General features: G+C 41.2%; 1 protein-coding gene across 5 annotated transcripts; it reads right to left on the reverse strand.

Moving 5' to 3' along the window:
* Positions 1-772: 772 nt before the first annotated feature.
* FAM221A (family with sequence similarity 221 member A) lies at positions 773-11,964 on the reverse strand. 5 transcript variants are annotated; one of them, XM_042888655.1, is made up of 7 exons: positions 11,863-11,964; positions 7,222-7,395; positions 6,526-6,716; positions 5,121-5,327; positions 4,256-4,366; positions 3,690-3,778; positions 773-1,727 (listed from the first exon to the last, which is right to left on the reverse strand). In XM_042888655.1, exons 2-7 carry the CDS (start codon positions 7,269-7,271, stop codon positions 1,623-1,625), a joined length of 753 nt encoding a protein of 250 aa, XP_042744589.1. In that variant the 5' UTR covers positions 7,272-7,395; positions 11,863-11,964; the 3' UTR covers positions 773-1,622. The 5 variants fall into 5 exon arrangements, with proteins under 5 accessions (XP_042744589.1, XP_042744586.1, XP_042744588.1 ...); XM_042888652.1 differs by lacking the exon at positions 11,863-11,964 and adding an exon at positions 8,636-8,708; XM_042888653.1 differs by lacking the exon at positions 11,863-11,964 and adding an exon at positions 8,636-8,708 and having other exon boundaries at positions 1,635-2,342.
* Between the last annotated feature and the right edge of the window lie 649 nt (positions 11,965-12,613).

The raw sequence follows: 12,613 nt of genomic DNA on the forward strand, positions 1-12,613 counted from the left end.
AATGTAGTACCAAGAAGTCAAAAGCATGCCTTGTAGCAACAAACCAACTTGCTTTTACTTGAAAGTCGTCAACACTGGTGAAAAGAGGTCAGAACTCCTACACAATATCTAATGCAGTTGATATTTTTAAAATCCCACTATTTTCCAACTATAAAGTATTATCAATTACATGTAATGACTTTCTAGTGTCATTATACTGGAAATTTTAAATGTGTTTAAGCATGGAACAAAATTTTAACAGATTGACTAGGATAAAAAAGAGTTAATGATGTGTGAAGTTCAGTAAAACTGGATTTGGGCAAATCAAGCATTTCAAATTGGCAAGTATTTTTAACTTAAATCCTTTCCTTTTTCCTTCCCTTTTTCCTTTTTCCTTTTCCCTTTCCTTTCACTCCCCTTCACTGCCTTTCTCTTTCCCCATCCCTTTTCCTTTCCCCTTCCCTTTCCTTTTCCTCTTCCTCTGCTCTTTCCCTTTCCCGTTTTCTTTCCTTCTTCCAATGGAGAAATGAAACTATCAAAACCTCTCCCTGTAAAGTATATTGTTGTGATACATCTCATCTTTGAAATGTACACATGCATTTCTGGAACTGTGTTCTCCAATGGCTACAGCTATAGGGATAAATAGAAGACTGTTGGAATACATTTCTCACTTTATTTTGTAATAATCTATTGAAAAACAGAAATGTTATCTACGTGGGGTTTTTTTTTCTTGTAATTCTACTGCAAAACCACGCAAGGTACTATAGAAATGATTGCTTATAAGGACCAGAAGAGGGAGCTCAAATCAATATTTTTATTTATTAAGATAAAACCATATGTAACAGTGTAGAATTTAAAGGTAAAGATCTGTTTTAAACATTCAGTATACATTTCAATATATAATGCATTTAAACGAAGGTAACAGCAACACAGCACATGTCGCTGTGCAGAGCAGTCACAAACCTTTATTCTGTTTGCACTCAGATCCAGCCACCTCCATCAGTCACTGTATGACTCACACGCACTTCCAGGAGCCTTCCTTCTTTTGCACAGCTGCTGTTTGAAGAAAAGGAAGTTGCCCAAATGCATTCCACCTCCCCTGATTTCCTCCGCCAGTATGGTACATACAGACACCACCTTCAGTTCTCTGATGAGAATCAAAGCTTTTAAAGCTTCTGCCAGCTCTTGCTATAAAGTCTCAGCAGACACCACCTGAAAACCTTCAGTCCAAGAATCATGTTCAAGAGCTCTTAAGGGCAAACAACCTTACATCTCTGTTTTCAGGCAAGCCTACAAAGTTAACTCAGGCACAATTTTTGCCTCCCAATTCCAACCATCCTGCAGCCTCAGCCAGGTATTCAGCATTGTGCTACTTAACAGACCGAAAGCACCACACAGCGTTACCTAATTTTAAGTTTTCACACAAATGGCCACAACCTTTAGTACAATACATGCTGCCACAGCTGTGCACAGACAAAACAAATGGACATCTCCCGTCCTGAGGGACTCTTGCATTAGACATGATGAAAGAGAACCTGTTGGATAAAGAACTTTATATCAAGCGATATATAATTACTTATGTGCAATAAATAGCATATCCATGTCCACTTTATGTTGTCAAAAGTTCAGTCTGACAGTCACTGCTATGCAGACAGCAGGATCCTTTCAGCTAGCCAGTAATGGGTGGAAATGGGGTTGTGAGCACATGGAACTTCAGATGTAACAAATATACATCGGAAGAACAGAGCCTAGAGAAGTGTGAGAAACAAAAGGTACATCTGAATTTTATGCAACAGAGACGGAACCAACAGAAAGAAAAATGAACAATTTAATGATTAAAATGCTAGCGTTAATAAAACAAACACTACCGAGTACAAATCCATGAACAAGATGAGTCCTAGCAATTCTGTAAATAAAGTGTATCATAAAAGTCTAAGAACAGGATGTACAATACTTCCTTTGCCCTGCTGCAATGTAGTACTTTAAAACACACTTATTTCTCAGACCTTAAGTAACAGTTCTGTAAATCTCTAAATATGATTTTCCATACTTATATAACTTTATATACTTATATAACAATTCTAGCAACTAGAAACACTTGGATTAAAGTACCAAATTCATTACAAGATGATTAAAAATTAATTTTGGTAAAAGAACAGAACTGAATAAAGAAGGGAAGAAAGAAGTAAACAAATAGGTACAATGACAAAATATTCTTCAATAAACAATTAATATGTAATTAACATGTAATCAACAAGTAACAAATGATTAACCATGTAGTTAATGTTTATTCATTAAACTCATGGCTTCTTTGATGGCACCAGACTTTTCTCTTTTCCTTTAGCAGCCTTCTCCTTTTTCAGCTGTTAGAAAGAAAGTCACAACAGTGATTCAAGAGTTAATTTGCAAGTAGGCTAATAATGCAGTATTGAGCCTCTACAACCAGTCACAAATTTAGCAGCGATTTATGGGACAGGGAGAGGTAGAGATTATTCTTAGTTCAACCCAGAAGTTCTCACTTTTGAATCAAGTGACAAAGGAGTGCTTTCATAGCTCTGCAGCTCCTCTGCTATTCAAGCCAGGACTGCCTTTATTTCTGACAATGGCAATGCAGGTATTCCCTCAGTTCATGGATTAATCTTAACCTCAATGAAAATTACAGGTGTTTTATTACAGCAGTGTAACAGACACAGAACAACCGCCATGCACAAAATCACAGTGAAATTTTGTTGCTGAAGTAGATGTTAAACCTGCATCTCAACACCTTGCTCAGCACAGTCACCTCTTCTCAGCAGGTTTTTTCCACATAGTGGGCTCTTAGAGCATGGTATGATCTGCCAACACACACCTATTTCACCTCATCCATTTTGTAGTAAGACTTATTAATTAGTCCAAGCAAATGTAACTGTTGGTTTCAGAAGCAACAGTTTTCTTCATGTATTATTATAAAAGTGATAAAAGATATAAAAGTGACTGAAATCATAAAATAAAATGTTAAAGTGAATGAGATCCTATTTAGAGCAATTACACAAAAGGGGTATGTAGCTATCAGAAATGCAGGGAGAAAGAAAACAATATTTTTAACATGTTTTTTTTCCCCTGTGTAACACTAAGAATAAGCAAAGGATGAACAGAAGTTCTGCTAAGTATTCCTGTAGATGTCTACACATCTACACAGGAACTCATTTTAAAACATCTTTCCTTATTTGGAGTGTGAGGTCTGTAACTGAAATCCCTCCTAACTCTTGCAGAGAAAAGAAAATCTTGGCATGGAGAAAAGACTTAGCAATTTGAATGTTATGATAACATTTTCTCCTATAAATAGATCCCATATTTGCAACGTTTGACCACATTTTGTAATGATTTCCAAAATAAAGAAAATGACTTAAAGTTTCACAAAGCTCCAACAGCTTTCTTGTTGCAAGAAGCAAGTGTAACAGCAGTTGAGCTTTTAGGAGTTTTTATTAGTGTTATGAAGAGTCAGCAAATAAAAATCCATTTGTTTAAGGCAAATACCATCCAGACATGACTGACCACTACCATCCTGCAATAGCACATAATTGTATTTCAAACCTTACCTTAATAGGCTAGTTTTTCACATGAAGAGATGACATAATACATTTATATGCCACTTAAATTAGATGTTTAACTTTCTTAGCCATCACTTTTAGAGAATTTATTTAATTTAAGCAATAAATACAATAACTTGCCCGCTCCTGATAACGCTTCTCAAAATAAGCCATGTCATCTTCTTCTGAATGCCTTTCATGAGAAACTTGCGCTGAGGCACTGGAACCACCTACAGAGAAAAAAAAACAAAAAAACAAGAAAACTTTTCCACTGATGATACTCTCTATTCCACAGTATTGGCAAAACTAGTTTAAAAATGAGATGTGGTATGGATGTAGTAAAACACCTTGATATGCAAGTAACAAACCTCAGAAGTTGAACTAATGAGTATTCCTTTTAGTCTAAGGCTAGCAGCTATGATAAACAGGAATTCAACAGTGACATTAATGGCTAAATACTTTCTCAAAAGAAGGGATCTAAAACAAGCATAACTGATTCCTAATTCCATGAAGAAAAGACTTTCTGGCAGAAGGCACTCTTACTGGATTGAGCTAAACAACTGCATTAACTTCCAGATCAGCAGGCATCAAGACTTGTTTTAGTATTTAACTTTGATTTTTATCCCTAAACATGCTACAACTCATAAATAAATTAGATTTTATATGATACATTTACTGTAAGAAGTATTATTCTACTAATATACCACCTGCTAGCTGCGAGATGGTCTGAGCAGAGCCAGAAGGTCCCTGAAATGCCTTTAGAAATGGATGATCCATGCTGGTTACAGGGGATTCTAACAGCTCAGCAGAAGGAGTCCCTGTTAAAAAAAAAATAAGTTGAATGAAAACAAAAATTCACTTTGCAGGATGCATTAAAAACTTAGATGCTGGTGTCAAAACAAAGGTGTAGATTCATACAAACACTGTGCAGAAAAACGTTAAAGAGAGTGGCTTCAAAAGAAATGAAGATCTCCAGTTCTTTAGTTAATACAGGTACAGTATGGCTTCTAAACCACAACAAACTCAGGAAAGAAGATCAGAATATGAAAAAAGAAGCAGAGAGTGCATGGAAGTAATAAATAAAACAGTATATCAGAATAGAATGTGTCCATTACTATATGACACAAAACCTCAGAGCAGCAGAGGTTTCTAAGTCCAGATGTTTTGTGTGTGTGTGCAGAATGGGCACTGATCTACCTGGGGGGTGGGGGGTTAATGTTGGAATAATATAAAAAAGGAAGATCTGGGCAGAATTATGCTAAAGGATTGACATAAATACAAAATGAAAATTAGTATAAAAGAGAAGTTGCAGAATTATCTTTAAAATACATGCAATTCAGCTAGAAGCTACTGTGCTGAACACTGAAATTATTGACAGAACACCATTTTGATCATTTCACTATGTGAAGTTGGACAGGGCAGTCCTCAGACTACTGAGAAAAAGTCTGTCTTTAAGTCCTACTCCTTTTGATCCAGTTCACCTTCAGACTCTGAAAATCTCTGTTGAATGACTACTGCACAAAAATACCCAGTTGGAGCACTCAAATTTCATCTTAGGCCAGCTGCACTCACCTATTCCGCTGTCATCAAGTCTCATGTAGCCTTCTGCCAGTGAGCTGAAGCCAGTCAGTCCTCCCATAGCAGCATAGGGAACATCCTGCCCAACTGGCCTTCCCTGGGCTAACCGCTCTTGTTTAGTTTCCACTACTGTTTCATGTGCGTATGTCGGCTGACCGCACCCACAGGTAAAGCAGCTGTGAAATCCTGAACACGTGGAACCTAATTAACAAATAAATAAATGTTTTGAGGGAGATGGTAATGGAATTTATACCTCACAGCAGACCAAATGCTATTTCTCCAAACTGATCAAACTGGTCAAAAACTAGAGTTTCTTCACTGCAAAAGCATCCAGCCACATCTTCTATAGGGAAGCTTGTACATGATTTGGTCTTTGCTCAGCCTCATTTCAACACAGCATGAAACAGATATAGAGGTGTATCTGCCCTAAGTAAGGCTCAGACCAAATATCATAAAGCTCTGCTGGAGAGAGTTCTGCACAAGAACTACAGATGTTTCGTTATTCTTTTAGGAGTGCATTACAAACCTATTTATGACCTGCCCCTAACTAATCTCAGTTACAGGTCATTTTGTAGAGCCATTCTCAGAATCATGAAAGGCTTGCTTACTTCATTTTGGGCACTCTTCAGTCATTGAGTTCTTACTCTGTATTTTCATACAAAATATTGTATGTACCATACAGTAAGTACTTTTTTAAATGTTAATATTACATCTAATTTATCTACCATGTTTGACAGCTGGGCTAGAGCAGCACTAGTACAATAAAACAACACTGAAGCAAGTCTTAGCCCTTCTCTGTGCGATCTCTGAAGCTCTCAGAAGTGCCTGCTCTTTTCAAAAGCACAAGAAAAAGTGTAGGATATAAATGATTATTTAAAACATTTTGTTCTAAGGTTCCACTTTGAACCATCCAACTGCACATTTAAGTCTTACACATTATTCAGAGCAAACACTTGAAAGGTTGTCATAACATAACATAACATAAATATTTTATGTTAATCCTGTGGGATGTGATTCTCACCTCATCCAGCAAAAGCTGATTATGATTTTTACTGTACATATTAAATAGATTTCAAGAAAGAAATTCACTAATATTATAGAAATCTAAGAAAAAATCTTCAGCTTATATGATGTGAGGCTCCAAAGAATTTTGTGCATTATTTAATTTCTATGGTTATTACTGCTGTTTCATTACAATAACCTCAATCAAGCGAAGCAAAAAGCTTCCCCCGAATGCTTTCCCAAACCTTTTGTGTGGGATTTTGCTGCCATTTGCCTTTCTGGACCAATAATCAGTATCTTCAGGAACTGCTTTGTTACAGCGTTAGCAATTCTCTGGGCAGACACAGCTCCCAGTCAGTTCACAAGTGAAGGTTGCTGCAAGCTGATGGTAACTTACACGAGTTGCAGGAAAATCCAGGAGCTGCACTGTGCTGATCAGCAAAGTGTTTGCACCTACAGCGGATGGGCTGTGTGCCATTGAGAGGAACGTAGTGGTAGGACTGGCAGGGACAGTGGCTCACTCTGCACGGCACACAGATGGGACGGTCTTTGGGAATCACTTCGTAGTCTGTTTTGTGTTGTTTATACCTGAAATGGGCAAAAATAACAGCTTTTATAACCTTGTTAGTACGTGTGATAAAACTCGTCAGAAGACTTATAATTTACCTTACAACTTCTGAGTTGAAGGATCTTTAATTATCTTAATTACTGTTAATTACTGGTGTTTAATCAGATACTTAATATTAGGTATATTTACATCCATCTATTTTATAAATATTACAGATAATTATGTTTCACTTTGATAACAATGTCGGAACCAATCCCACCTACAGATAACTCCGGCACAATCAATCTGATCTACAATAACTTGTGCCTTGAAGCTGAATTTATTGATGGCTGCAGAATTCTTTTGGCCTGCACAAAAGTTACTGGGATTTAGATTAAAAAAAAAAAAATCTCATGATTCAAAACCTAATTTTCCAAAACAGACCTGAAATTAACTTGCCTGTGCTTTATTTGGATCTAGAAAATTGTAAATTTCTTTGATGTAAAAAGAACACAAAGGTGCAGAAAAAAAAGCGAAGAACCCCACCGGTGAGTACAGAAGCACAGCGTCTCTGGTCCCACCAGCTTGCAGTCCATGCCCGTGGGGGATCTCCAGCTGACGTACAGCCTGTTCTGCAGCCGGATGGGCAGCACCTTTCTTTTGTACTCCTCGTATTCCTCAGGGGTAAAAAGCTTTCCTCCATCATCATCACCTACAATTCTGTAAGCATGTCATAAAAAAGTCAAAAAGGAGAAAGTAAAAGGTTTCCCACTATATCAAACAATACATAACGGTATTTTTGCTGTAAGAGCAAACAGTTGTGTATTACTATTCTAGTAATATATTAGGTCTGTTCCAACAGTGATGCCCAGTATTTCATTATACTGGCCCACAAGATTGGAGGTGGATGTTGGTGGTATGGCAGCACAGGTTGGACATTCCCACCAATATCCTGTTACATGGCATTGCCTTGTGACAGATGGCAGTGGAGGGGCAGGCTGAAGAATGGCATCTGACATGGATGTGTGTATGAAGCAAAGGTGTGCCACTCAACTCCTCCATGAAGAAAAAATGGCACCCACTGACATTCATCAATACATGCTGAATGGTAACGGAGGCCAAACAGTGGATGTGAGCACAGTGAGGCGATGGGCAGTGCGTTTCAGCAGTGGCAACTGTGAGGGAGTTTGTCAGGTCCTATGGAACCAGTATGAGGCTGAAGGCGACAGTTTCCTGGATAACATCATCACCTGTGATGAGATGTCATATCATCGCTACGAGCTAGAGGCAGGATGGCAGGCCATGGAGTGGTGACACGCAAATTCCCCATCAAAGAAAATGTTCAAGACACTGCCTTCAGGTAAAGAGATGGGCACTGTCCTTTGGGACAGGAAAGGGGTGATCCTTCTGGATTTCCTGGAACTTGGACAAACCTTTAACTCTGACCTCTGACTGAGCTGAAGGCTCAAACTGCCAGTCAGGCCAGAGAAAGCAGCCTTTCCCTTGTAAAACCTTGTAAAACCATAATGCCAGGCCACACCCCATTCAGAAGACTGCTGATCTTGGCTGGGCACTCCTACCACACCCATCAGGTAGTGCAGACTTGGTGCCTTCTGTTTGGGCCGATGAAAGATGGGCTGTGTGGGCAATGTTTTCCTAGCGGTGATGTTTGCCACAGTGGCTATGAAGCAGTGGGTCACCTCCACTGCAGATTCTTATGAGGGTGGCATGCAGGCTCTCGTTCATCATGGGCGACAACGCACAGCTGATGGTGGTGACCACGCTGGAAAGTAGTGCCTTGTGGCTGAGAATTTGCTCTATCGAATACCGTTACTGTGCTCACTCTGTTGTAGTTTCCATGGAAATAAACGGGAGGCATTACTTTCGGTGCGATCCACCCGCGTTTCCCAGAACTCCCCTCCCCTCGGGATGCCCGTGCCGGGCCGGGCCCCGCTCTCACCGCCGGTACTCCGCGTACTCCTCCAAGGCCGCCGCGTCCGCCGCCAGCCGCTCCATTCGCGGACCGCCGGGCAGCGGCCGCGCACCCCGAGCCTTGCAGGCGCGCACTGACCGCGGCGCGCGGGGAGCGGCTCCGTGCTGCGCTCAGCCCTTGGCTGCTGCCGGTACGGACCTGTTTGCTTCTCGTCCTGCTGCCGTGCCTGTAAGCAAACAGAAGTCCTGGAAACGTTCCGTGTGAAATAAAGACTAACACAGCCCCGCGCGGCTTGGCTTTCACTGCTTGTTCCTGCAGTATAACGGAAGCCATCATTGTTCAGGGTAGTAGGGGTGGAAGCGGCCAAGAAACGGATTCGTCACCCACCGTGCAGTAAGTCAGTCAGCTGTCACGTGCTCGGACAGGCATAGCTTATGTGGTTGAGGACTGCACACCCAAACCAGCCACGTACAAATCCTCGCCTTGAACTTTTTTTGCAACGGGGAATTCACGTTGCTGCTCCATGGACTGCTGCTCTGACTCTGGCTCGTAGAGGTGACACCAGTTCTCATCACTGGTACTACCCGCCACATCACTGTTCAAACACCTGCTGTTTGGTCTCTATAAACATGCAGCAAATGCTAATGAATGTCAACAGTGCCATTTTTTCCCACATGGAGGAACTCAGTGACAGCCCTTTGCTTCATCAATGCTTCCATGTCAGATGCCATCCTGTCAGATTACCCCTCTGCTGCCATCTGTCACACAGCAATGAAATGTAGCAGGATATTGATGGGAAGCTTCAACCTGTGCTGCCATACCACCAACATCCACCTCTGACGTCGTGTGCCAACATAACGAAATCAGAGGTATTGCTTTCAGACCTGCCTTCATATGTTGTGTAATTCTTGATGCTGAAGATAACTATTATGACTCACCCCACAATGTGCACATTTAACAAAGAGCCCACCTCCCCTTGGTCTCTCCCCACCCTCTGCCAGTCCTGAATGTAATTTTGTACATCCTGAACCTAAAGGTTCCTCCAGGGGTGAACTTAGACGTTATGGAGCATTTCATTCTGGTGAATGAAGACATCTACACAGAATGTGAAGGATGTGACCCAGCAGCAGTATTTGCTGTACAGCACAGTCCCCATCATTGTGAAGTAATCCAGAGCTGTTGGTCCTAAAAAATCACTTGCCCTTTACCCAGCACAGCTTGGAAGATCTATTTCATGTAGAACACCAAAGCTGCCTCCTGCTATCATAAATGTTACCTCCAACTCATTAATGTTCTTTGAAAGCTCATCTTTTATGAAATAAATCATCCATAGTTCAAGACAAAAGGAGGCCAACTGAAGAAACAGCCCATAGCCACAGGTGCTTCTGGCAACCTGCAGTTCCCCCTCAGCTCTCAAAGCACCACAAGCAGCAGCACAACTCCTTCTGCAGCATGCAGACCACAGTGGTTGTTTCTGATACTTACTACATTATCTATGAATTGACTGCCTGATGCAAACACATGGACCCTTGCACTTCCCACACAGTGACTGAATGTGAGAGCATAGGATATGGTGTATTTTTCTGGACCGAGCTTTAGGAAATTGATGTTGAAATTGCACATCAGCATAAGCCATGAGCTCATACTCAGGCTGTCACAGCGAGAGGGAAAGCTTTTCCAAGCAGCGAAGTGACAGATACCTATTGAAAAATTCATGGCTGTTCAAAGAAATCTCTGGATTGCTTTGCACTGGGCAAGCCATCAGCAAGGAAACAGAAGGTGAAGAGGTGTCGGTGTCACAAGGACCAAGGTAGTGCTTTGCCAATGCCTCCCCCAGAGAGCTGAAACCACAGGGACACTGTCAGCTTTCCAGCAGGATCTGAGCAAGGTGACAGGGCATATGGTTGGGCTGTTAGCCCTGTGGCTATGCCCCACGTATAAGAAATGGCAGCAGAGCAGCCAGCACTGCAGCACAGATCTGCCCCTCTGAGCTCTGTACCCAGAATTTATACATCTTAAAGGCAGAGATGATGTGGGAGCAACTCATGGTGGCAGTCAGCGCTCCTGCAAAGCAGCAGTTAGACGAGGAAAACAAATGTCAGGAATGTCTCTCCAAGAAAAAAAGAATTCCTACAGTGACCAACATTTTGAAACAGACAGGGGAGATGGAACTTCGAAAGCAGGAGGACAAGCCCTGCACACATGGAATTAGCACATACTGTGGAACACAGCGCTGTACAGGAGCTGCACTAAAGCTGGAATGCCTCATCTGTACGCACATTTCATCAGTGCCAGAGATCCCAGCTCTGCCAATAAAGTGAGAAGTGGCTCTGGCAAGCTTGGGTCACACAGAAGGAGCAGAGTTTCAGTATCACACCTTCCCATACCTCATCCAAGAAACTTTCATATAAAATGGTGCCCTTAAGTAGTTTGGGTTCAGAATGCAGAACGATGTTTCTGAATAGGACAGCTGTTGGTGAGGGCTACAAACATTCATCTGTACCATATTTCAGCATCAAAATACCTACAAGCAGTCAGTGTGAAGGTGTTGGGACTAAGAAAAATTTTTGTGGGCCACCTGCCCCAGAGCAACTAATCCTCTACCTTAAAAACCAAGGCTCTATTAACAGGTTTGATCCCAGCAAATTATCTCTGTGACAAAGAGCCAGTGTTCAGCTCAGCAGTGTCCCAGTGTCTGTTTGGATCCAAATTTGTGCTCACCAGTTTCTTTGGGAATGGACATAAAGACTTCAACAAAGAAATCCATTTCTAAAATTATAACATGGCTATTTCGAGCACCCAGTGCTCCTGTGTCACAGCAAAAGTACCAGAATACATTTTGGATTCAGAAAACCTTGTCTTGTCTCCATTCCTTTTAAGAGATTGTTAGTGGACATCTGAAATCACAATCATTAAATACCAAGCCAAACCAGTCTTTGCACAGTAAACCATCAGATTAGCACATGTGGGGCTTTCTGCTACTGCAAACAAAGAGTGCCAGAAGGTAAGTTCAAAAAACACAAGGCCAGGCTGGATGTGGCTCTGGGCAGCCTGGTCTGGTGGTTAGTAACCCTGCACATAGCAGGGGGGTTGAAACTAAATGATCATCGTGGTCCTTTTCAACCCAGGCTATTCTATGATTCTATGAAGTCCAGATGGCTGTTTTACCTCCCGTGTCTGCCACGTAGCATACAAGCATTGCTGGCCCAAGCTCTCGGAACATATTGAAGTGGGCTAAACATATGGACACTCACCCACAGGACAGCTCCGGGAGACCTGAGGTGCCACCTACACATCAAAGGCAACAGATTAAAGCTGCGCAGGGTGCTGACACTCTCCATTAACACCCTCTGTTAACAATGAAATGTGCAACTTTTAAAAAATCCTGGCAAGTTCGAGAAGTGCTTTAAAAATCACCTCAGTGGAATACCTATGTAAATAGAAAAGAGCTGATTTATTAAAGGAATAATAAGTAAATCAGAAATAACTGTATTTTAGACTCTTAAGTCATCCTTTTAAAGTAGTAATCAGCCATTCTGTTTGTATGTGTTTGGTAAATGATCATCTCTAATTAGCTGCTCCAAAACTGAGACCAATTAGAGTAGCATAAAGAATAATGGAAACAGTCTCCATCCAATTGTTTCCTCCTTCCACACTTCTTACCAATATTCTGATATACTTGAAAACAAAAGCTATCGCTATCCGCTTCTAGCGGTGACCATACAATATGCTACAACTAAAAAAACAAACCTTATGATTAGCTCTAGCTCACGGGCACGTAAAAGATGTCAACACATTTCTTTTCAGTTTTGCCATCATAGAAACAGACCATGATTAGACATCTACTGACCAACCACAGGAAGTTGATGAATGAACCAAGGGCCAACTCATAATGAAAGGTTTTTACTGGAGGGCTTAGAAACAGAGGTGGGAAATTTGTAGTAATTACATCACTTACTGGTAATTCTGCAGCACGTGATGCCACTGGCATTTCAGTGGTGTGAT

This window comes from Lagopus leucura, unplaced genomic scaffold (genome assembly GCF_019238085.1).
Source record: "Lagopus leucura isolate 7727_CA_CO unplaced genomic scaffold, USGS_WTPT01 Super-Scaffold_100157, whole genome shotgun sequence".
Classification (NCBI taxonomy): domain Eukaryota; kingdom Metazoa; phylum Chordata; class Aves; order Galliformes; family Phasianidae; genus Lagopus; species Lagopus leucura.

What these genes read in the sequence shown, in the direction of transcription:
- FAM221A (XM_042888652.1), bottom strand. Translation starts at nt 8,691, where the DNA reads ATGGAGCGGCTGGCGGCGGACGCGGCGGCCTTGGAGGAGTACGCGGAG. An exon ending in GACCATCTCGCAGCTAGCAG is followed by an intron (nt 3,779 to 4,255) that starts GTGGTATATTAG and finishes TTTTCTCTGTAG; the next exon opens with GTGGTTCCAGTGCCTCAGCG. An exon ending in AGAAGCGTTATCAGGAGCGG is followed by an intron (nt 1,728 to 3,689) that starts GCAAGTTATTGT and finishes ACACTTCTCTAG; the next exon opens with GCTCTGTTCTTCCGATGTAT.